General features: G+C 52.6%; 8 protein-coding genes across 8 annotated transcripts; 2 read left to right on the plus strand and 6 right to left on the minus strand.

Moving 5' to 3' along the window:
* Nucleotides 1-4,407: 4,407 nt before the first annotated feature.
* BKA78DRAFT_292781 (fungal-specific transcription factor domain-containing protein) lies at nt 4,408-7,263 on the minus strand (the record flags this gene model as incomplete). The annotated part of the gene is made up of 6 exons (XM_066886103.1): nt 4,408-4,778; nt 4,828-5,594; nt 5,716-6,084; nt 6,134-7,025; nt 7,094-7,139; nt 7,165-7,263. 6 exons carry the CDS (start codon nt 7,261-7,263, stop codon nt 4,408-4,410), a joined length of 2,544 nt encoding a protein of 847 aa, XP_066748076.1.
* Nucleotides 7,264-7,815: 552 nt separating this feature from the next.
* Nucleotides 7,816-9,546, minus strand: BKA78DRAFT_278468 (chorismate synthase-like protein). The gene is made up of 3 exons (XM_066885591.1): nt 9,405-9,546; nt 8,979-9,340; nt 7,816-8,927 (listed from the first exon to the last, which is right to left on the minus strand). Exons 1-3 carry the CDS (start codon nt 9,437-9,439, stop codon nt 8,065-8,067), a joined length of 1,260 nt encoding a protein of 419 aa, XP_066748077.1. The 5' UTR covers nt 9,440-9,546; the 3' UTR covers nt 7,816-8,064.
* A 329-nt stretch (nt 9,547-9,875) lies between these two features.
* On the minus strand, nt 9,876-11,274 carry BKA78DRAFT_306554 (uncharacterized protein). The gene is made up of 2 exons (XM_066887792.1): nt 11,069-11,274; nt 9,876-11,014 (listed from the first exon to the last, which is right to left on the minus strand). The coding sequence occupies exons 1-2, from the start codon at nt 11,095-11,097 to the stop codon at nt 9,988-9,990; spliced, it is 1,056 nt and encodes a 351-aa protein (XP_066748078.1). The 5' UTR covers nt 11,098-11,274; the 3' UTR covers nt 9,876-9,987.
* A 42-nt stretch (nt 11,275-11,316) lies between these two features.
* On the plus strand, nt 11,317-12,100 carry BKA78DRAFT_306557 (transcription initiation factor IID, 18kD subunit-domain-containing protein). Its single transcript, XM_066887793.1, has 3 exons — nt 11,317-11,490; nt 11,544-11,625; nt 11,675-12,100. The coding sequence occupies exons 1-3, from the start codon at nt 11,433-11,435 to the stop codon at nt 11,964-11,966; spliced, it is 432 nt and encodes a 143-aa protein (XP_066748079.1). The 5' UTR covers nt 11,317-11,432; the 3' UTR covers nt 11,967-12,100.
* A 78-nt stretch (nt 12,101-12,178) lies between these two features.
* BKA78DRAFT_330030 (putative panthothenate kinase) lies at nt 12,179-12,990 on the minus strand (the record flags this gene model as incomplete). Its single annotated transcript, XM_066889728.1, has 2 exons — nt 12,179-12,888; nt 12,951-12,990. The coding sequence occupies 2 exons, from the start codon at nt 12,988-12,990 to the stop codon at nt 12,179-12,181; spliced, it is 750 nt and encodes a 249-aa protein (XP_066748080.1).
* Nucleotides 12,991-13,113: 123 nt separating this feature from the next.
* On the minus strand, nt 13,114-14,970 carry BKA78DRAFT_82585 (uncharacterized protein). The gene is made up of 4 exons (XM_066893806.1): nt 14,043-14,970; nt 13,923-13,995; nt 13,380-13,870; nt 13,114-13,324 (listed from the first exon to the last, which is right to left on the minus strand). Exons 1-4 carry the CDS (start codon nt 14,675-14,677, stop codon nt 13,237-13,239), a joined length of 1,287 nt encoding a protein of 428 aa, XP_066748081.1. The 5' UTR covers nt 14,678-14,970; the 3' UTR covers nt 13,114-13,236.
* A 2,364-nt stretch (nt 14,971-17,334) lies between these two features.
* Nucleotides 17,335-19,145, plus strand: BKA78DRAFT_82562 (uncharacterized protein). Its single transcript, XM_066893804.1, has one exon. The coding sequence runs from the start codon at nt 17,784-17,786 to the stop codon at nt 19,128-19,130; it is 1,347 nt and encodes a 448-aa protein (XP_066748082.1). The 5' UTR covers nt 17,335-17,783; the 3' UTR covers nt 19,131-19,145.
* A 1-nt stretch (nt 19,146) lies between these two features.
* On the minus strand, nt 19,147-20,819 carry BKA78DRAFT_82581 (WD40-repeat-containing domain protein). Its single transcript, XM_066893805.1, has 2 exons — nt 20,085-20,819; nt 19,147-20,031 (listed from the first exon to the last, which is right to left on the minus strand). The coding sequence occupies exons 1-2, from the start codon at nt 20,640-20,642 to the stop codon at nt 19,594-19,596; spliced, it is 996 nt and encodes a 331-aa protein (XP_066748083.1). The 5' UTR covers nt 20,643-20,819; the 3' UTR covers nt 19,147-19,593.
* Nucleotides 20,820-21,929: the final 1,110 nt, after the last annotated feature.

Raw genomic sequence — 21,929 nt, forward strand, 5'->3', positions numbered from 1 at the left:
GGAGAGGAGGCCTGGCCCGAGAGCTCACACCAATCCGCGTCGATTATGAGAGTCGAAGTGCGCGGGCCCTGATCCCCCGGGGACGTTACTGGCGCCATTCCGGAGCATGGGCTGCGGACCAATCGGCGATGCTCTACAGGTGACAGTGACGGCAAATTTCCAACTGAGATCCCTAATGCAAATGGGGACAAGGCAGCCCGACCCTATCCTGGCAAAGCGTGCTCGATAGACTGGCCTGCTCCTGAGATGTATCTCTCTTTCCGGTAGAGAGACATGAGGAGACATCTCGAGAGCATGTGTCGGTTGGAAGAGTGTGTCATGAGCTGAGTTCAAGAGCCTTCGTTCCGTAATTCGCCATCGCATCGTGGAGACGGGAGAGCCCCCGCCGATGACCTGTCTTGTTGACCGGGAGGGCATGAAAATCTGCCGTATGACAGCATAGCGCCAGGTGTTTTCTTCTGTTTTGATGCATAAACACCCTCCATGCCTTGTTCCATGCCTCGCGCTGACCGTGGGTCTGTAATACATTGGTACGTACCAATCGGACATTGGCCGTTGGCAGGCCAAGCTCAGCCTGGAGGGTCACTTCTCTTGTGTATGTGTTTCACTCGAAGCAATAATCATGCATCGCAGTGCCCATCAGCCACCCCTTTCTCTTCCCCAGCGTGCTCATCAAAGCCGCCTTTCTGGATGGATGTGACGGGCGACGGCCTCCGGTAGGGGGCCCTGGTCGACTCCATCTCCGCCCCCAACAAGCTGTGGTTGCTCATCATCGCGGACGGCCGTTAGATGAAAAGCCCACCCTGCTCTCACAAGAGTGGCGGGCTCGGAGAAAAGCGGAGGAGAGAGATCAATGGCGCCGTGCGAGCGCTTCGAAGAAGACTGCTGTAAGTGGGACATCTAGATACAAAGCAGTGGGCTACTGGAAAATCAGAACAGACCGGTCCACGGGCGACTGTTGACTGAACGTCAGTGAGGCTTGAAGGACGCCAGTGAGGCCTGGAGCCGTCCTATGAGGAGTATGTGCGATTGAAACACAGAAGCAGTGGTAGCACAGACTTCAAGCCCAGACGATCAACAGAGGGCGCGCCAGCATACGTTCATCATGACCTGAACAGCTCCGAGACTTTGCAATGTACATTTGGGATTGCATAAAGTAAGTTGTTTATCCATTAGAGAACTCATATCGAGCAAACTTTGCGCCGCATCGGAGAAAATTGATGGTGGACATCATTGTGGCGATTGAGCAGCATCAAAAAGCTGCGAATATCTTTCCCCAGGGGCAAACATCTCCATGACAGTTATATTCATGAAGGCTTCGTCTGCAGCATTGTGTGCACATCGGAAAATCCAGCTGACCGAATGGATTAGTAGCAGTTCGACGACCGCGCCTGAGCGAGCTTCTTGTTCATAGAAAAGCGTTTCTCCGTACTCTCGTAATCGCTACCGGAGCGCCCTGCGAATCGGCCGGCTTTCCCCATCCGCGAAAGATTCGCCGACGAGCCCAGCCACGACACTGTCTCTGCAGACTAATACAACGGCGGACATGAAGCTCAGCAGTGGGATAGCCAGGCTACAACCAGTGTGGTGAAAGGGGGAAAGCGTCGCGGGCGTCAGCTTCGGGCCATTCACAACGGCGAGGAGCGAGTACCGCGCGTCTGCACACTCGTGGCGCGCGGAGGGCAGCTCTGCTAGCCGGAGGTCGGACACAAAAGACCACATGGCCCGATCACCCTGGCTGGATGGAGCGTGACGACGAACAACTGCGCCTGACGAATGCTCAGCGGGCCAGCGGTCCCTACATCATTTCACGCCAGTCTTGTCCGCGTTGGGCTTGGGCCAGTGGAGTCTGCATGCGCGGTCGGCAAAACAGGCCCCAACTGGCAAGGCCATCGGCTCAAGCTGAAAAGAGGAGAAGTATCCTTGAGAGACATTCTGTGCAGTATCAAATTATCCGGCGAGGAGGAATGAGATATGGGCCGGCAAAAAGTTGATCGCAGATGGTGGTGAATTCTGTCTCGCAAGCAATCGGGTCTGGCAGGCGTGGCCATATTCACGCTACGTGTGATCGACAGCGAGGATAGGCTTTGTGTTGAGCTCCGCTTCCCCCTTTAGTCGTCACGCAGGGCCTCTAATTCTTCCAAGTCTTGGAGAGTCTCTGCTGGACCCAGTAAACTGACTTTTCCTTGGCCGTCGGGGCTTTGATGAGCTAAGCTGATGTCAAGGCTTCATTAAGGCCGTAACACACACACAACAGTGACTTAGGATGATGAGGAAACACTGCGTTCTTGCTGAGAAGAAGGTGGCAGACCAGTTTTCGCATTGTCCAAGGAGTAGTGCTATGTGGAATGTTCAGATTCCCACATGCACATGAGGCTACAACCTCGCGTGCCACAGCGTTTCGCTCCAAGCGTCGGATCCTCGGCGACGGAGAGTACTTTCGTGTATTCGCCTTGGCGGTCCCACGGTTGATGAAAATTGAGACGCTGTGACTCCTTGGAGAAAGTGTTGACATTGCATGCAGACGTCATGCAGTGGCTCTGCTCGGGTCTTCTTACACGCGTGGACCCAGGCACGCGCTCTTCATCCTGGCGATGCAAAGGTTGTTGCGATCACGAGGGCAACTTGAAGATCTTGCTGTCGGAGAAAAGCAAAAGCGAATTATCCTCTGCCCTAAATCTCGAAACAACACCAACAAGTGGAGGGGGTATTCGAAGAGACGATCAATAAATAGAAGCATCTGTCAAGCTTTGCTTGCACCCACGCTCCGTGTTTTGGTCGGACGGTTCAGCGTGCAACGAAGCGCGCGCGCTCTGCGCTTGATGCACGGTCAATCAAAGCTTCCTAGGCGGTCAAAGTACGGCGGACGAGGCCCGACGCGCCCGAGAAATTGGCAGTCTGGACTCGACTTGAAACAACGCTCTTGCCAGAGCTCGTCTCGATTCCACCATGTTGAGTAAGCGGACGTCAAACGGACCTTGGTGCCGCTGGTAGCCGGTTTTTCGTCTTGAGTAATCCTGTGTTGAGTCCCCGGGACATGGGATCAACTGCTGGTCGCCGAGAAGGCGGCTTCTTCCGAAACCTGTGGCTCCTTGTAGCCATGCAAGAACTGCTATCGGAACATGAGCAGAGTCCAAGAGGTCGCATCGTTTTTTGTGTCGAGAAAAATGAAAAACAAAAGCCCATTTGCATTGCAGACTCAGATGACGCATGTGGTGACCATCCCAAATTTTAGGAATGAATGTCTGTACCGCTTCATCGTCGCGACCAGAGTCATTTTACCAAGAGGAGCATCTCGAGTGCATTCTTTGTTGTGCTGCATAAACCCAAGGATCCTTCGCGTAAGCGATGATTCTTCGTATGCGAAGGTCAAAGCTCCAATCAACTTCAAATAACCTAGCAGAGCTTTGAATACTTCAGCCCACTGGCATGGATGGTCATTCGATATGGCTTGTCGTTTTCAACATTCCGAAAGGCAGTACAAAATCGCTGACTCTCTTGTGTCAAGACATTACATGTCCAAGGTGTTGACTGGGGCCAGCGCTTCCATTAGAGGCCCAAGCGTAAAGAAGGTTGAATGTAGTCCCATACTGCCTCCACTGAGGAACCATGGTGGTATTCCAGAGTGTTTGAATGATCAGTGATTCTCAAAGAAGGTGTATCTGTGAGATCTAAGATGTGAGTTTTGAGATCGGCCATCCACAGACACGCTGTTGTTGTAATTGCGCAAGGGAAGGTAAATGAACGCCATATCGGAATGAGGCATCTCTATAGGCTTGTGGACAGGGTCAACGGTCGGATAAAACGAAACAAAGAAGTAGTAGACCCAACTAAGACAAGCAACGTCGAAGTGTTTGGCGCATATGGGCTCAGCGCTCGCAGGATGCGGTGCATGTAAAGTTTGGATGGTGCTCATGAATTGACTGGGGTTTCCCTGTCAGCTTTCTCGGGAACGGGGAGCAGGCCATCCTCCCACACTCTATCCGGACCGGGAAAGCTGGAGAATCTCAACTCTCGGCCCGCGCGCCAATCATGTCCCTGTCCGGCGCCTTCGCGGAGCTTAGCCAAAACCTTCACCTCACTGCACTTTGACGAGTTCTCTTGTTGTCGCGGCCCAACACCCCTGCGAGCAGCTCTGCTGTGTGACTAGTGGCTGTATTGGAGCCTCCCACCCTGCGTAGGGCCTGGTGCGACGCATTGTCGATTGTGCCGCATGCGAAGGCAAGGGCGGGCGATTATCATACATCATCGGCGCGTTTTGGGTACTCTGATTTCGAGGTCGGCCAGTTGTCTCTGCAAACTTTCCAACGACCAGTCCATCCACTGGAAGGGGAGCACCTGGAAAACCAGTTGGGAAGATCATCGGATTTCCCCGTACTCAGTCCGGAAAACCTCTCCCCCTGAGGCTCAGCCTTGGCCGTGTGGAAACCACCCGCGAAGTCGATTTGCTTCATAATCCATCTCCCCCTGTCCTTGCATACCCATTGCTACCGGTGAATGTTGCGCCACACTTCCTGCAAAATAAACAGGGACCTGGCCTTGCTGGATTCTTTGACTTCCTTCGCCCCTTGTATCTAATCGTCCTCGGTTCTCCCAATGGTCCTGGTGAGGCTGATGGCCGGGTATACTGCTATGATGTCCCAGAGACATGAGGTTCATGTTGGCTGATGCAGCTGCGGACGATGGAAAGATTTCACCCGCGTCTTGGGACAAGGGGAATGCACCGAGATTTGGGTTTGCATATCCAGCTGCAAATCCAGATCCCGACGGAGACGGACCTGATGAGAAGTTAAAATTTGGTCTCGAAGCATGGAGTGTTGTACTAACCTGTATTTGGAGGATTCTGCCAGAAGCTGGGTCGATGCACTCCGTCGAAGCTGCTATTGCTGTTTGGGTTTTCTACACCTATAGAGCTACTCTGCATCTTTGGATTGGAGGCATGCCAAGGATCAAGAAGTGTCCATGGCGTCTCGGTCTGTGAGTTCGTCTGTGGAAAAGTGCTGTAATAGGGGCCGGGTCGAAAACTTTGTCCAGAAACACCAGGAAATGAAGATTGATGTCCACGAGAGCCGGGGTGGGTAGCATCTGTGATCGGTGTGATATTTCCGTGACCGGATCCGGACGAATGCTGTGTGTCATTTCCACCGCGAGGAAGCGAGCCCTGAGCATCGGATCTCCCAGGGAAAAGTTCGTCCCTCTCGTCTTGCGTCGCTGCGCGACTATCTGTCGGCGAGACAACATCCGGCAACTTTTTGTTAATATGCCTCGAGTATTCTCGGAGTATTGTGATGCACTGAGCAGCTATGGGGTGAAAGAAGGTCATGGCATCAAGGTCCTGGATACCCTCCCGTAGGCCCTGGACCGCCTGAGGATCGGGTAAATCTTGAAGGTGTTGTACAGAACTCCAGAAAAGGACATGGGCGACAAGCGGTGGACAGGAATCTATGTTGGATGCCTTGCGATAGATCTTCATCAACTGTGTGATGTTGCGAGCTGATTTTCGGCACATTTCGTGCGGGCGGATTTCAAGGCCCCAAAAGCTCGATTCGGTCGAAAGTCGGAAGAGGTGAAATATGCAGTTGTGGTATACCATGCTAGAGGAGATAGCCAGTCAGCTTTTCTGGTAGAATAGGGACTGTCGTTGGACAGCAATTTAGCGTCTCTTGACCGGTTGCCCCCTGACTGAGCTTTTGACGGGCCTCCTGGAAGACTTACTTCAAAAGTAAAATAGGAGGCAAGATCGAATGTGCTTTAGCAAAGTGCAAGTTTTCTGCATGGAGCTTGTCTGGAAGCCCATGGTACCAAGACTGATATTTTGCGTAACAATGCAATACTGTGTCGGTGGTGAATTGACCACCACGGGCGAAAACGATGTTCAACATACCGCTCGTAATCTCGTAAAATCCGGATAGATAATGTAGTATCTCAGGGACCTGGCTAAAAGGTGTATCCCGACCTGGGGATGCTCGAGTTCTGTTTTGCCAGCCTCTTGGACCTTCATCGTGAGATTTCAGTCCATCCTTTCCTACTGTTATGGCAAAATTGGGTATGGAAGGCGTTCGGCCGGTACACAATGCCCACACGCTACCAAATTATTAGTCCAGCTTTCAAATCAATTGTGGTTTCAACTTACACATCCAGTGCATAGCAACCCCAAAATATATACGTGCGCTCAACATTTTGGTCCCAAGGAGTCTTGTGCGTTTGCTCGCCGGAAACCGAAAGGTGAAGTCCCATTTCGATAATCATTGTCATACACCATCGGATGTAGCGGTAACCGGAGCTATCCCGTCCTTTTGAAATTTCTCTCAGGCTCATTATTGCGAGCGCTTGAATGGTCGGAATCGAAGGCGAATTCTCGTTATTCAAAAGTCTTCTCGCCTCGGCAAAGAATTGGTCACCAGTTGTTCGTGCATCTGCCGGGTCTGTGCGGACATCTAGTCGATCAGAATAGTGGCAGGAGAAGGCGAGTATGGCGTTTACAAGCAGTGGACTGCAACTATTCAAGTCCTTTTCTTCAAAGGCCTTATAAAATGCTCTCTGCGAACCAACTGGATGGAAGGGATGAACGCGACTGAAGTAGAGCTCGAGTAGATGGTCGACAAGATCGATTGGCGCCGAAGTCCAAATAACTCCTTCATCAGGGAGCATACGCGGCTCTTGAGCTGATTTCGCGTGGAAACCCGGAATTTCGCCCTGAAGACTGAAAATCGACGTGTTGCCATAGTGTAAACGAGCATTGGGTCGTGGGCTTGAAGCCATCTCGGCAGGAGATTCTGCTTGGTGTTCTGCCACAGTGAAAGGGAGAGTTGATGCCGAATTCGCCAAGGCATCGATGTCTTCGCAGCATTGGATTTGTTTGATGAGACGTGCAGCCTGGGAACCTGGGAGAGCTTTCACTGACGCGACCAGCTTGCTTATTGAATCGGAAGGTGTGTTGGGTCGGCCAACCTCCTCAACGTCCGGGGTTCTTTTTGTGCTCGACTTCGGGTCGCCTCCATAGTGGCATTCGGTCTTGTAAACGGCTGTGCAAGAGGAGCAAGATGGTAAAGACCCATCACATTTGCTCTTCCTTTTGCGGCAAGGGACGCACTGTAGAGACCAAGAGAGTGTTTCAGCGACGCAATGGCATTGACAAGCTGCGATTCTTGCGTAGCGACTTACAGCCGTGGGCGTACACTTCCTTTTCCTTTCTCGTGATGACTCGTCCTGGGCTTTTCTATTGCCTCCGTGAATGGTCTTCAGCGGTGTATGTCTTCTCATATCGAGGTGGTTGGAATCGGTCGCCAGGTTGTGGAGTGGACTTGAAGAGGCGCAAGAGGCAAATAGCGACTGAGTCAATCAAAAGCCGAACGAGCCACAGCCCAATCTTTTGGTCCAGCGGAGTAGGGACAGATGCCACATCCTATGGCGCAGTACTCCACCCAAGGTCGTTATGTTTGCATTGAACATCGATGCTCGCTATTCGTTTTGAAACCCTGACAAGTACTCCACGGCCAATGTTTTTCCCATCGTCTGGCAATTGGCTCCTAGATTGGCATGGAACATGGTCGCTGATTAGTACTCTCCAAAGCTTGCGGTACCGATGCAAGCATGCGTAACGTGTCAGACACAACCTGTCCAGCGCCGCAAAGAGCTTGCGATCCCGGACGATCGTAAAGTTGGCCCACTCTTAGATTTTTGGTGGCGCTGTTGGCCCCAAATCGACTGTGCCGTCACTTGTTGGGCGAGACCTTCGGAACGGCTCGTTAGCCAACCGCGACACATGGTTATTCGGCCGGCTCACTGGATGCTCCTTGCGCTGGTACCGTTTAATGTCATCACAATTCTTGAATCTCATTGTACGTGTATAGTTTCCAGCTCGACCACGCTTTTAGCTGAAGACGGTCCAGTCCATTTGGTCTTCGAAGGGGTATAGAAATTTTCACATAGAAATCTACCGTGGGGCGTGGCCTTGCAAAACCCAAGCATAAATCGTCTCTTCACTTTCCAGATCGCATAGGCTGTGACGTTGATTTATACAAGTCGACGTCTTCCCTGCGATACAAGCTGTATCTCTTCACTTTACCGATCAACTTCCACCTTGGCGCCCTCGCCGTTTGCTTGGGCGCCGCCTCCGGTCAGCGGAACGGTCTGGTCCAGAGGGGGCAGCAGGCTTCTCGCCATTTGTCTTGACTGCTGAGCCATGACTGCGTCCATGATGGCGAGCGCCGCCATGGACTCCACAATCGGCACAGCTCGTGGAACAACGCACGGGTCGTGCCTGCCCTTGGCTTCCAGAACACCGTCCGTCTCATCGTAGCCTGCAGTTTGTTGAGCTTGGCCGATGGTCGCCGGTGGCTTGAATCCAACGTTAAAGTAAACATGAGCGCCGTTGGAAATGCCTCCCTGAATGCCACCCGAGTTGTTGGTCTTCGTTGTCAGTCTTGGCCGACCAGGACCATGAGTACCGTTTTGAGCAGGCGCCTTGATGAAGGGGTCGTTGTGAATCGAACCCGGCACCTGGCAGCCGCCAAATCCAGATCCAATCTCGAAACCCTTGGTTGCGGGAATGCTAAGCATCGCGTGGGCGAGTATGGCCTCAAGCTTGTCGAAACAAGGCTCGCCCAGTCCAGTAGGCACATTACGAATCACACAGGTGACCGTGCCGCCTATACTGTCCTGGCGGTCCCTGTATTCCTCGACAATCTTCTCCATGCGCTTGCTCGCCTCTTCGCTTGGGCAGCGGACTGGCACAAAGCTATCAACAATCTTGCGATCAATCTTGTCGATGAGGTCCAAGAACTCGGGGTTCGTCGAAGCGGTGGGATGCTCAGGAGTGGGAGTGAACAGGTACTCCTTGCCAATGGAGGCAGTGAAAGCGACAATCTCAACTCCGTAGGCTTCTCTGAGGTACTTTTCGGCAATCGCGCCAGCGGCGACACGGCCTAGAGTCGTGTCAGCAGATTCCACAGCTGTTACTACACACTACAACTGACCAATCGTCTCCCGAGCACTGCTCCTACCACCACCACTGCTAGCCTTGACGCCGTACTTCTCAAGGTACGTCCAATCAGCATGGCTTGGTCGTGGGAACCTGTCCATGGTGTTGTTGCCGTAGTCCTTGGGCCGCTGGTTCTCATTCATGACGCGCATGCCAATTGGCGTTCCCAGAGTGATTCCAAACTCGGTGCCAGATTGTATCTCCACGCGGTCCTTCTCGTTTCGCGGGGTCGTGATCGCGCTTTGTCCTGGACGACGGCGAGTCATTTGGGGTTGGATGTCGGCCTCTGTGAGGCGCATGCCCGGAGGGACACCGTCGACAATGCATCCGACTGAGAGGCAGTGCGACTCGCCATAACTATACGAAGTTAGACCAATTGCTCTCAGAATATCGACGGTTTTGTCCTGGGCTCGATTCTTACGTGGTGACGCGGAAGTGGGTGCCGAAGGTAGACATTTTGGCGGAGGAAACCAGCGCGCAACGGTTGTAACGGGGACAATGGCCAGACGTAGCACTCTCACCACGCAAGAGAAACAATATAAAGAGGTCGAATGGTATGACTGTTTTTGTGCAACTACTAAAAATGTCCCGACGACGTTCCCGATTTCCGGCAGAAAAGAACCGCCGACCGCCGGGTTCCGTGATTGTCCGATTGCGGCTGCTCTCTCTTCCCCAGCTGTTGTTCCTTGTTCCTGACATTCGGGACGAATTCCCCGATCGGTCCCAGCATCTGATACCGTCGCGGCTCGCTGCACGTCATCGAGAGCGGGACCACGCTCGGTTTCATCTCACGGCTTCAATGTTTTGCCTCTGCTCGACGTTCTGCCAGCGAGCACTTCCTGTACACGGCACGGATTGTTTTTTGCTATCAATGTATTGGACCGAGTCAGCACTTGATGTATATCATGTTGAGAATCACCTCATTCAATTGGCTGTTTTTGATATCAGGATCCATCTGCCAAAGTAAAGCTACGGCATGATGCACCCGACCATCTTTTATCGTGCTAAGTCGGCATGCCTCGCATCATGTCCATGACGCCCACGACATTGTCCGCCAGCCCGCCAGCTTGCCTTTCTATCGTTTCTACGTTGACCCTTTCCAGCGCCGCTTGCATGCCATCCACGACTTCCCTATCCTCAAGAACCTGTCCCATCACTTGCCCTTCATTCATCCAGTATTCGTCTGACCTCTGGCGAAGTCCTCTGTCCCGAGCCACGGTGTTTTTGAGTGCACCAAGCATACTGAGTTTGCCCCTCAGCCCTTCGGTCATGCGAATGTTGTCTTCAAGTCTCTCCGCCACTGTTGGAGGTATGCCTAGCCAGCGATTGGTAGATGCAAGATAGACGACGTAGCCTAAGCCTGCATCTACGATTGCAAAGCTCATGTAGCGCAAGGAGCGCATCCGCCAGTAGAACGGCTCGACGTCACTCAGACGTGTGGCCGTGGCATTCTTTTGGTAATCGTAAGATCCCACGATCCAGACTTCGATGGCTGCTAGCGAAACACCCAAAATTGCCGCGGGTGTCCTCCAGCGTGCACCATGTATTCCAGATATGAATGATGACGTTAGAATCCCCAGAATTGTCAGGTGGGAGAGATGTGGCGCCAGAATCGATGGTAGCGAGTAGTACAAGTAACTTGACGGCTCCTGGGAAGTGCAGTACGGACAGCTAGCCAGAACATCCGGGCCATAGGCGAGATAAAGCAATCGCGATTCCAAGTTGACGAATTTGGACTGTAAGATTTGATCTTTGTCTGAAAGCTCGTGTAAGGAGCGCAGCCGCACGAAGAGAGGTCCATTTGGAATCTGCAGTCGGGATGAGGTGGCCTGGAATATATTCTCTGGAGCGAAGTACGGGAAAGAGTAAATGAAGGCAAACAGAGCAAACGCATAGAGAACGTTGAGAGAGCGGGCAACGGCCGGTGGCACTGGCCTTATGCGAGAGGGTGGAGCGCTTCTGATAGACTGGTACGTCTGGTATCCCCTCGTAAACAAGAAGGGGCCAACCCACATCAAGATGCGGAGGATGCTGGACAAAGAAGTTAGCAGTGTTGTTCAAAAAGTTGCAGTAATAAGTACACACCCTGAGAAGGAGATCGAGAAGGAGACCATGTTGCCTCACTCTGCTTCTGCAGGAAGACGTAGTTGTAGAGTCAGCTCACGTAGATGTTCATGTCGAAGTTGTCGCGAGCCACATTGCTTTGATGGCAGCTGTCGCGAGCTTTGACCTATTGTGCCCTCGTTGTGGCGCTCGGCTGTGGCGCTCCGATAAGCTCGATAAGATGTGGCTGGTGGCTTGACCTCCGCCTCTGCTTCTGGCGCGCGCTTCCTCTCAACTCTACCACCATCCGACCTCAAGGCCCATGGCCAGACCCTTCGCGCCAGCTTGATCTGGACATCCAGTCCAAGTACTCACTGACTCTATATTCCACCACCGGCTTACCAACATGACGGAACCGCGCATGCGTATGCGCCAAAAGGGCCAGCAGTTCGACACCCGAGACTGTAAGCTCTGGGCGAATTTCCAGCTCACATTCATGGTGGCTTACAAAAAGCAGTGGAAGCCTATCTGGTCGCGTTTGGAGATGACCGTCACCCTCTTCCTGAAACCATTCGAGTTCTAGATGAAATCATCACCGAGTTCGACTCACCTTCCTAGGTGGCACGTCATTCTTGCTGACTGCTGTAGCTTCATAATTGAAACTTGCCACGAAGCCGCCCTTTGCGCCTCATACTCACGCCGCGCTAAGATCAAGGTCGACGACTTCAAGTTCATCCTGCGAAAGGACCCCGTCAAACTCGGGAGAGTCACCGAGCTCCTTAACAAGGAGAAGGAGATCAGGACACAACGCAAAGTCTTTGCTGTCGATGACGAGCAAATTGGCAAGGAAGAGGGCAAAGAGGAAAAGCGCAAGGGGAAGAGAAAGGATGGCAAGGCTGACGAGCGCCCTGCCAAAAAGGCACGGAGCAACAAGGATTGAAGCCTACTGATTCGCCGACGCCTCCCTACAAAGCGCAACAGGCTTGCGCTTCTGAATCACCTCATGGCGTTCGGAGTCTTCGGAATAGTATACCCACAAGGATAAATTTCATACGGACAATCACGACGAGATCGAATTCTTCTTCAAAGAAACCTTGGGATTATGTGCTCGCGCAAGCCATGCCTGAGGCTGTTGGACACTCAACCCATCTTCTAATCCTCTTTCTCAAAGCCTTGCTCCTCAGGCTTCCAGTGTGGATCCTCCCTGCTGACAATCATTTCATCCACCTTTACTCTCTCCTCCACAATCTGTTTACCGTTGACCAGGTCGTTCTCTGAGACGCGCTTGTCGGCTTCCGCCTCATCTTTCGCGATACCAGCTTTCACGTGCCTGCTCACCAGACGTTTTCTCGCTACCTCAAAATCGACGTCGACAAACCAGATTTCGTCCATCAACTGGGCAGCTTGACGCCAAGGGTCCCTGTCCAAGCTGAGATAGTTCCCCTCGAACAACAAAATGCGCGTGGTTGGGGCGATGGCAATATCATCGGGGATTGGGTCCTTGACGGCATGGTCAAAGCTGGGGGCGTGTAATGTACGTGTCTCTGGCGCAAGAGCTTTGCGCAGCGCTTGGACGAGTTTAAGGAAGCTCTCGGCATCGAAGGTGAAGTGAGCTCCACGACGCGCGTGGGCCATGTGAGGATCTGGCATCGCGTCCAGCTGAGCGCGAGACAGATGGTAGCCATCCATTGGCACAAGACCTGCTATCGGAGGCTCGCCAGCACTCGCGCCAGGCATTTGCTCATGATACAGCTGATTGATTCGAGAGGCGACTTTGGCGGCAAGCGTCGTCTTTCCACTGCCCGGAATTCCCGACACACCGATGAGCAGGCGTTGCGACCGGCTCAGGTGGTGGAACTTGTCTGCTTGAAGTCAGACAACTTTCCAGGGAGCTCGGTTGAGAATGCATGTCAAGAAGGCTTACCCCAGACTTTGGCAGCTAAGCGCTCGACCTGGTCTTCCATATTGCAGCTCGAGGGAGAAACGGTTAGAGTTCTGGTTCCTGGAACGCAACCGGCTTTTGGCTGAGGAGCCCGCGTGGTGGTCCCACCGCGGGGTAACTGGCACCGGGCTCGGATGACGTCGGAAAACCTGGGCCAGGCAGGCCATCGGCAAACCTTCGATATTCCACCTCACGACAACGTAGCTGCAAGGCAACTATCGCGACTTCGAACAAACAAAATGACTCTTTGGGTATCTAACAAAAGGAACTATGAATTTCCATACATCAACGTGTGCAGTTGCTTCCTATTCGGACCTCCATATACATTCATCCAACAGTGTCCGTACTCTGGGCAGCTGCAGCCGTCATTGTTAGTTACTTATTGGATCCAACACAGGCCGGACGACTTACAATACTGGCTCTTGGCCGAATATGATGTGCCAGAGGTACTCGAAAACACGCCCGCTGTTCTCGTCGTTCATTTCGGTCTTCATCAACCATTCCCGGTACAACAAATAGTCCTCGATTGGCCGGGCCATGATCTGGTTTCTGGAAACTGCGAATTGAGCACAACACGGCGCCGCAATAATCTCTGGACACGGCTCCGAGGGGAAGAAAAGCTCCCAGACCGTACTCATGTTTCTCTCGTACATGAGATTCTCTGGCGTGTGCTCTCGGAACGGTTGGACCTCAGCGGGACAGCCCGGAGTGAGGGCGCATCGAAGATTGGTAAAGCCAGCCTCCTGGACGTATTCGGTTCGAAGCGCCTTGAGAGCAATCATGTTGCTACGCGCTGGCATTCCGTCGGAGTGCCAGAACTTGTCTTGATGGCTGTGGACAAAAGCCACCGTGGACGGGAAGTTTCCATAATTTTCGATGATGTACGTGAGATACGCCATGGCCTATTACCGTGAGTTGGAGTTTTTGCAAAGATGGGCTGATACCGCAACTCACTTCTTTTCCTTTATTCATGGGCGTCTTCAGGACAGCATCTTCATCATCCACGCTGTAAATCGCCGCCTGCCAACTGAAAGGTATAAGCTCAGGATCCCTGACTTGTGGAAAGAGTCTTACTCTGTCAATTCCTCTCCAACCCAGCTGGTGTCGTCTGTGTGGGTCTTGGCCATCACGACGATTTTATCGGGCATAGATTCCACGATCTCATCCAGGATATCCTCATCATCCTCCGTCTCTTCGATGTCACCACCACTTTCTCCATCTGTCTCTTGAGAACCGTCATTTTCAGATGGTTTCTCGGCGTCGACTACAGTGGCATCGGTATCCACTGTAGCCCCGGCTTCAGAAGAATCAGGAGAGGTTTCCTCGGACTTGGATTGGTCGATTTCGTTGTTGTCTTCAGTCGCCGGCGACATTTCCGTACTTCCATCAGGCTGCGCATCAGGCTGCGCCGACGGATCCTGGGTCGGTCCAGGTGATTTCTCGCCTGCTTCTTGAATGGGAGTAGGCCATGCTTGCGTCGCATCCGGGGACGGTGTCGGCGTTCCAAATCCAATGTATTTGGGATCGATACTGGTCGTTTGGCTTTGGCTGTGTCCCCAGTGCGAGATTCCATCGGTGACGCTGCCTTTGAACGAATCGAGCTTCCCCCATTGGTCCCTGAGCTTATCGGAGTGGTAAAAAATGGTCCCAATGAGTATCAGTAGCACAGCAGCTGATGCGAGCGTCCCGAGCCGGAGCGGCGTTCTCATCTTTCGAGCAACCGTGGCCCACCGCTTTTGAGCAAGCCGTACAACGGCATCAGCAACCAGAGGAAAATGGATCCTTCAAAAGAAGTCCTGGGGTCGGCCCAGCATTATCAAGGAAGCGTGGACAGGCCGGGCGCGGCTCCACACTGGGCCTCTGGTCCCCTGCTTTTGGAAAATACATGTTAGCTGAGCCCCACGATATTCGTCAAGGGCCACGAGATGGTGACGCGCGGTTTTCCCTTTTTTCGATGGGCGCCCTTGCGCGGCCTCGCAGCACCGTGTTACGACGGCAGCCGTGGGAGTATTAAAGATGAAACTATCGAGCGAATAGAAAGCCGCCTCGCTAACCCTAAGTGCTGGACAAAAGTGGCCCTGGCATACGCGTTCTCCCCTAAATCGCGTCCTCACTCGGCGCATCGACCCCGACGAAGTGCCGATACTCCGAGCGCCTTTTGTACCCTCGTGGTACGCCTTGCGATGCTGATAGGGCTGGATGAGCCTCACGGTACTTGAGATGCTCTCTCGGCTCTTTCAAAGCTTGGTTGTGGTTGCGTTGCGTTTATCACTCCTCTTGTCCCGCCTTTTCCTCGCCTCCTCGATCAGACAGTGGTGTTGCTCGGACATAGCCTCAGCCACATTTATTGATTCATTTGTGCCAGCTCCTTTTTCTTCGACCCTTTCAAGCGGAAAAGACGGAATTCTATGAGCGCTCGAGGACATCGCGCACCAAAGCTACCCCTTATCAGACCGTGAAGACAAAAATCTTGGACACATCACTTGATAATATTACAATCTTCTGAGGACAGTAGCTCTGGCACCAAATTGAGATAGTCTTTGCGATCTTGACTGGACACGGCTTTCTCCGGCGTCTGTCAACAGCCCAGACACACAAGATTCGCGGCCGTGCCGAAGCTGTCCAAACGAGTGTGGCGCATGTCGACGGTGAGAAAGCGGGGGGAGATCAACAAGCCATCTTCCTGTCAGGTTCTCGCTCCAGCTGACGCAGCAATGTTTCCAGGGGTGGTTGTGATGTGGCAGATCACGTCCAGTTTGACGGCTGGAGCTGCTACGATTGGTGGTTGTCCGGGTCGATGAATCTGATGACGTACAGCTGCTCCGTTGCCTTGTTTGAATGATGGGGAAGAATCGCTGCAAGGTTGATATAGTGGTCGTGTGCCTGATGCAGACGGGTGAAGTGACTCTTTCTTTCTCCAACCATGGAGATGCAGCCCGCAAGTATTCACACATCCACGCCTGTGGCCGACGTTTTTGCTTACTCGAATGGCAGCAAGACTCGGCACAAGCTTTGGGGCTCAGTTGCCGTCTTGGACCAAAAAGAAAGAGAAGACTCGAGGAGATCACTGCGTCTTTCCAAGCGAAATGGTCTTGGATCTCGTGATGCAAGATTTCGGTCATCTGTTGACTGGCCACCTTTGAGTCACTTTGACCCTTGACGACGCCATTCATGAACCGAAGGTTCTCGATGCGCCTTCCTCACTCCCAAGTCTCCATGCTTGAACTAGCATTCGACAGGCCCCAGCTAGGTACTTGGTCTGGAGGCCAGGAGCTGTTGTTCTAGTAGTCATGCCCTCAATGCAGACTCCTCCAGCTTACCTTGGAAACAGTGAAGCTCAGGCCTCGAAGTTCTATGGAGAACCTCGTTTGGCCATGGCCGTCGATGAGCGGAGTACCCATAGGGGTTTTCGGGGCAGAGCGCGATTCTGCAACGTACCAGGCCCTCGGCAGGTTCCTTGGGTCTCTAAATGCTTGCCTCCATTTGGGGTCTGGAGATCGTTTCCCCGCGTTGTTTCAATGGAACTAACCCATTCGAGCGGAGAGAAGAGCGGAAGACTTGATTAGTATGAGAGTTCCAGACCTTGAATGCAAAACATACGGCGTGGTTGACGCCACAATATTGCTGGAAATCATTATCCCTAGTCAACACAATCTCCTCCTTCATCGAAAGCGCAACGGATCCAAGAAGTCCTCATCTCTTCCACGATGCGACGTTGTTTTCAGCGATCGCTCGGTAGATTCCAGTCGCGTTGATAGGTGCATTGGACAAGCGGTCGCAGTCGAAAGTGGCCTTTGGTTGGAGTCAGGTGGTCTAAACACCACACACGATTCGTTCATGCGTCTTGACTCGCAACCCCATCTTTTGATGAACGGGCATTTGTTGAAGGTGCTCTCGGAAGATAAACAGGTCCGGTGAAAAATAGTAGAGCGCAACAATCGTGGTTGAAGATGATCACGATGTCAAGGACGCGAAAAGTCAAGACTGGAGAGAATCCCGGCAACGAGGCGGACAGTGTCTTTTGTTCACGGCAGTTTGTGCTCCGGGAATCTGTAAGAGCATCAGGGAATCACGCTCGGCCCGATCCGACTGCTAGAATGCCCGACGGCAGCCGAGCAACCTTGGCGATCGTGCTCAACGCCAAGCCGCAGTAGGGACCCTGACCGAGGACCTGAGGATATCGGTGTGCTTTGCGGTCTGATATGGATGGGCAAGCGGACGGCTTGGTCCGAAAATGGACCAAAGACGTTATTGGAAGGAGAAAGATGATGACCCGGAAGTTGATGTCCAAAGGATGAAGGTCGTGAGGGAGGCACTGGGTTTTTGTGGCGAAGAGCCTTCACTGTTGTACGTACAAATTCCCCACGCTTCCAAGGCACGTGGTAAGGGAAAGCTTGTCCGCTCACCCTTCACCCTTCATGTTGTTGCAACCACGCTCATGATAGGCGCGAGCCCGGGCGTCAGGGACCAAGCCATCGGCCCGTACGGCGCGGTGTGGACCATCTCTCTTCCCCATCTTTTGGACTGGCACAGCAGAGATCATGACTTGGGGAACGTGGTTCTACCCAATGACAGCCGACACGTGCGGCGCGGAAGATGTCCACAGAGGAGCGCCTGGGCCCCTATCAACTCAACATTCGTATTTGCTGTAGTTATTACCCCAGATCAAATTTAGAGCAACTAGAACGTACCTCTTAATCCGCTCACCAGCAACACCTGGAAGTTCTTTCAGCTTGTTGACCTCTTCACCACCAACCCAATCCGCCTGCGAAATCGAATCACACATCAACTCAAAGTACTTGAACAAATTCCAAAATGGAACAGACTCTCGCGGCCAATCAAGCGCTGCAGCCCGTCAAGCGTGTCGCGTGCAACCGATGCCGGACTCAAAAGCTCAAGTGCAACCAAGGAAAAGACGGGCGCGACAAAAAGTGCATCCGCTGCACCAAAGCAGGCACAGAGTGTACCTACAGCCCCCCAAAGAGAGTTGGAAGGCCCAGATCAGCTCGCTTGAATTCAGAAAAACGTAAACGACGATCAGATGCGGAACATCGCGCTCCTGCAGCATCGCCCGAGATCAAGAAGTCCCCCGGCGCAGACGAAGAAGAAGAAGTATATCCACCGCAATCATTTCCTCAAGAGCAAGAAACGTTCCTCGGGGAGCTGAGGCCAAACTTCCATCCTTCGGACTTTGAGTTCGCCATCGATGGCCACGACAGCTGGGACGCGGTCATGACTCCAGCTGCAGATGATCCACTCTTAGGTCCGGGACCATTCTGTCTGGATTTCGAGCAAAATAGCGCGACAGGAGGCTCTGATACATCAAACTTTTCCCCATTTCATGGCGACTTCGGTGCAAGCGATTCCAGTCCCACCAGTTCGGCGACATCCTTGGACGAGATAGCTTCTCAGAGCTTGCCCTTGCGTATCGACGCTCACAAGCGTTTCATGCAAGACCTTTCCGAATTAGGGATTCGTCTGTACGCCGAAATACACGAGGTTGAGAGCTTCGGAGCAGCCGTGGACGACAAGTTTATCAGCAACGTTTTGCACGACTCGACCAGATTCCTCGAGATAATCACCTCCTACCAGAACGTCGTCGGCGACAATTCTTCTGAGGAGGATTGCCTGTCAAAATTCGAGTTTTCGGACGCCCTACCGGAGCACAGCATCCAAGCAGGAACAAGTCAGGCTGGATCGAAACAATCCGCTTTCGAACTGGACACAGCGGGAATTTTCGAGATCCTCACCCCTTACATTCGTCTCGTCCATCTGCACAGCCTTATGTACACCGAGTTTTACGATTGGCTTCTTTGCTGGCCGAGCAAGAGCGCCTTGGCGCACGCAACTTTCCCAAATCTCAGTGTTGGCAACCAGTCTCTAGACTTCAGTGGGAAATTTCAGATTGAGCTGTTCTTGCGGATCAGCCTCCAAATTCTTGGCGAGATCGAGATGAGGCTCGGCCTTCCCGCGGAAAGCAGCGTTTGTGGAGGTTATAGAACGGCCGGCGCGCATGCAAAGGTATTGGGGTCATCGGTTTCGCCGGAGGTCTTGAAGATGGCGTTGAGCATCCTCGAAAATGGACCGGGTGGTAGGAGTATGATCTCTTTGAGGGAGAGACTTTTCCAGATAAATCATCCGCTGAAAGGAATCAACTCATGATATTATCTAGGGTGTGATGAACTTCAACACCCTGGTCAAACAATGACGAATTCCATTAGCGTATGACAGCTGCGGCACATGCACTGCAATGTTTGTGTTGCTGATCCATGAATCTTCTCGTGGGTACTTCGTCTGCGCAGAATACTTTCACCCGAACAGAGGCGGACCTGAAAAGATGAGTCTTGTTTGAGCTGTCAGTAGGTCACACCTACAATGCGCCATCCTGACCAAAATCTACCGTACCTTAATCCGCGATAATACCCATACCAGATTCTTTTCCACGTGCGCCAGTGCCCGCAAACCCCACCCATGCAAGGATATCACAACGATGATACATACCAAATGAAAGACTTTGCGTGTAATACACGAACAAAGCGCGTCGTGACTGTCGAATTAGAAGCGCCCCATCAAATCAAAGACGAGCGCGTTGGCCGAGCAAAAGTTCTCGGGTGGTCTTAATCGCTCAGTTCAGAGCAGTGTCGTTTAGGGCAACACAGACGGCGCCGCGATGATGGCCATTGTACTGACGGATGATCGATTGCGAGCTCAGCTCCCACAGCCGGGCATAGTGATCGGAGCAGGCTGTTACAAGGTAGGCGGAATCGGCGCTGAACGCACAGTCCCAGACCCAACGTTGATGTCCATGAAGTGTAGTTTCCAACGGGAACGCCCCAGGTTCGCGTTCAGTCGGCAGCTGCTCCGCGCCGGTGACATTGTGGGGCTGATTCGTATCGACTGACCAAATGCGAGCGGTGTGGTCTGCGGAGCATGTTGCCAAATGTCGTACATCAGGAGACAGGAGGACGCGAGTGATGTACGTGTTGTGCGCAACAAAGCGACACACTGGCACCAGTGATGTGATGTCGCGGTCTTGAATCATGCGCCAAACGTAAACATTGCCCTAACAAACGATGAGGAGTTGATTCATGGACGTTGAAGCATATCAGGACTTACAGAATTGTTACCAGCACATAACATCGACCCATCACTAGCGACAGTGACACTCGCGACTGCAACATCATCCTCGGGAATCAACTGATGGGAGCACTTGTTTTCACCCAGATCCCATATTCGGACGTTACCACCGCGGTCGCATGATATCAGCTCGCCTTGGTTGGGATGGATAACGACGTCATTAACGGCGATACCACCATGACTGTAGTTGCGTTGGACGCTGCCGCTTCGTGTGTCCCAAATCTTTACCGTCCCATCCTCAGAGCTTGTCACCATCCATTTGCCTTCGCAATGGAATGCGACTCCAGTGATGTTGGATGTGTGGCCCTCGAATGTAAGCACCGGGTTGGGATTGCTCGACTTGATGTCGTATAGCTTGACGGTATGATGACCAGCGGCAGCGAGGAATCGCTTGTCGGGTGAAATGCAAAGGCGATTGACTTGCGAGTCCGGATGAGGTATCGTTCGAGAGCAGATACCGGAGAGCGCCTCCCAAAACCTGTCGAACAAGTCAGCCGGCCATGCGTGAAGCTCCAGGTCTCGAGAGTGGATCTTCATACCGGATGGTGTGGTCGTAACCTGCCGTACACAGGATGACGCTCATGTCTGCGACCGAGGCTCTTGACTGAAGTGAATAGCAGCTGCTGGATATGAGCGGTCGTGGTCAAGGCGAGGCGAAGACCGGCTGACTGTCGCAGAAAGATGTACCTACCCAGAGGTGCGGCTGTCGACGTTGGATGGGTAAGGGACGGGATGGCGGGGTGCCAAGGGCCCATTCGGCTTCCGATCGGTGGAAGGCGGACCGACAGCTCGCTTTTCGGCATGCCGACAACCATCCGTTGCCCAGGTAACATCCGGGTACAATTCACGCGTTCTAAACTTATAGACGCGACAATGGGTTCAACTTTCTTGCGAAGGTAACCAATATCGACCACTTGAGTGCAAAGAAGTTTCCAACAAACTGGCATGATAATTCTTGGCTTGTCAGAAACTCTTCGCTCTCGATGGCGGCAACATGCCTTCCTAGGACTTCACGTTCTTCACTGGCGTAAGTCTATCTGCGATGGCGTTGAGGCAACACTGAAAGCTTGTAGATCATGTTCTAGTGTGTACCACACTTCTCTCGCGTCGTACCTGTGTGGGCCCGCCTTTTGCCATTATCCACTTATTTTTGAGTTGTGAGCCCGGCTTTGCTTTCTCCCCGAGTCCAGCCACTGTCTGTGTACCACTGGTAGCTGAATGACGGTATATGGCATGGATCCGCCTCCCACTATTACTCACCTGTGTGGGAGATATATTCTAGGACCTCGAAGATACCTTGGAAAAGTCAGCTCGCCATAACTCGGCAGTGACCTGAAGAAAGAAAGCCCCTGGAGGCATTCAGTAAAAGCCTCATGTGATGTTTCCTTTGGTGACTTTGTTGAATTTGAAACATGGATCCATCTAATCCGCATCCAGTCCCCGGACCGCTGTTGACTGCCATTGGACAGTGCGCCTTTCAAACCATGGAAGGTACTTGGTGTGAGCAATCGCTTCGGCTTGCTAGTCGACGCTTGTCAAATCCTGTACAAAATTTCTTGAGTATTGCTTTCCTAAGGCTTGCAAATACAGAATCGCTTTGCCTGGAGTCGTATGAAGATCGGAAATCTATGGTAAATCCTAGCTTCATGGCTCAGGTGTCGCGACAGTTGATCCAGGGAACATTGTTGCCGAAAGTTTGGGACCTACACGTCCAAAATTTCCCAGTCTCCCCAAAAATTGAGCGGTTGCCATCAAACCAATGTGGCCCAATCAAAGCGTGTTGATCCAGTGGATTTCCTGCTCGGTCGAAAGTCCAACCTCAAC

The sequence above is a fragment of the Phyllosticta capitalensis genome, assembly GCF_038381095.1.
Source record: "Phyllosticta capitalensis strain CBS 128856 chromosome Unknown BKA78scaffold_2, whole genome shotgun sequence".
Classification (NCBI taxonomy): Eukaryota; Fungi; Ascomycota; class Dothideomycetes; order Botryosphaeriales; family Phyllostictaceae; genus Phyllosticta; species Phyllosticta capitalensis.

Coding starts and splice junctions, on each gene's coding strand:
- BKA78DRAFT_82585 (XM_066893806.1), bottom strand. CDS start 14,677: ATGAGAACGCCGCTCCGGCTCGGGACGCTCGCATCAGCTGCTGTGCTA. Junction 13,871..13,922: donor CCATGAATAAAGGAAAAGAA/GTGAGTTGCGGT, acceptor TCACGGTAATAG/GCCATGGCGTATCTCACGTA. Junction 13,325..13,379: donor TTCGGCCAAGAGCCAGTATT/GTAAGTCGTCCG, acceptor TGACGGCTGCAG/CTGCCCAGAGTACGGACACT.
- BKA78DRAFT_82581 (XM_066893805.1), bottom strand. CDS start 20,642: ATGAAGATCCACTCTCGAGACCTGGAGCTTCACGCATGGCCGGCTGAC. Junction 20,032..20,084: donor TATGTGCTGGTAACAATTCT/GTAAGTCCTGAT, acceptor ATCGTTTGTTAG/GGCAATGTTTACGTTTGGCG.
- BKA78DRAFT_278468 (XM_066885591.1), bottom strand. CDS start 9,439: ATGTCTACCTTCGGCACCCACTTCCGCGTCACCAC. Junction 9,341..9,404: donor ACCCACTTCCGCGTCACCAC/GTAAGAATCGAG, acceptor AACTTCGTATAG/TTATGGCGAGTCGCACTGCC. Junction 8,928..8,978: donor CAGTGCTCGGGAGACGATTG/GTCAGTTGTAGT, acceptor ACACGACTCTAG/GCCGTGTCGCCGCTGGCGCG.
- BKA78DRAFT_306554 (XM_066887792.1), bottom strand. CDS start 11,097: ATGGTCTCCTTCTCGATCTCCTTCTCAGG. Junction 11,015..11,068: donor TTCTCGATCTCCTTCTCAGG/GTGTGTACTTAT, acceptor TTCTTTGTCCAG/CATCCTCCGCATCTTGATGT.
- BKA78DRAFT_306557 (XM_066887793.1), top strand. CDS start 11,433: ATGACGGAACCGCGCATGCGTATGCGCCAAAAGGGCCAGCAGTTCGAC. Junction 11,491..11,543: donor GCAGTTCGACACCCGAGACT/GTAAGCTCTGGG, acceptor TACAAAAAGCAG/TGGAAGCCTATCTGGTCGCG. Junction 11,626..11,674: donor CTAGATGAAATCATCACCGA/GTTCGACTCACC, acceptor TGACTGCTGTAG/CTTCATAATTGAAACTTGCC.
- BKA78DRAFT_82562 (XM_066893804.1), top strand. CDS start 17,784: ATGGAACAGACTCTCGCGGCCAATCAAGCGCTGCAGCCCGTCAAGCGT.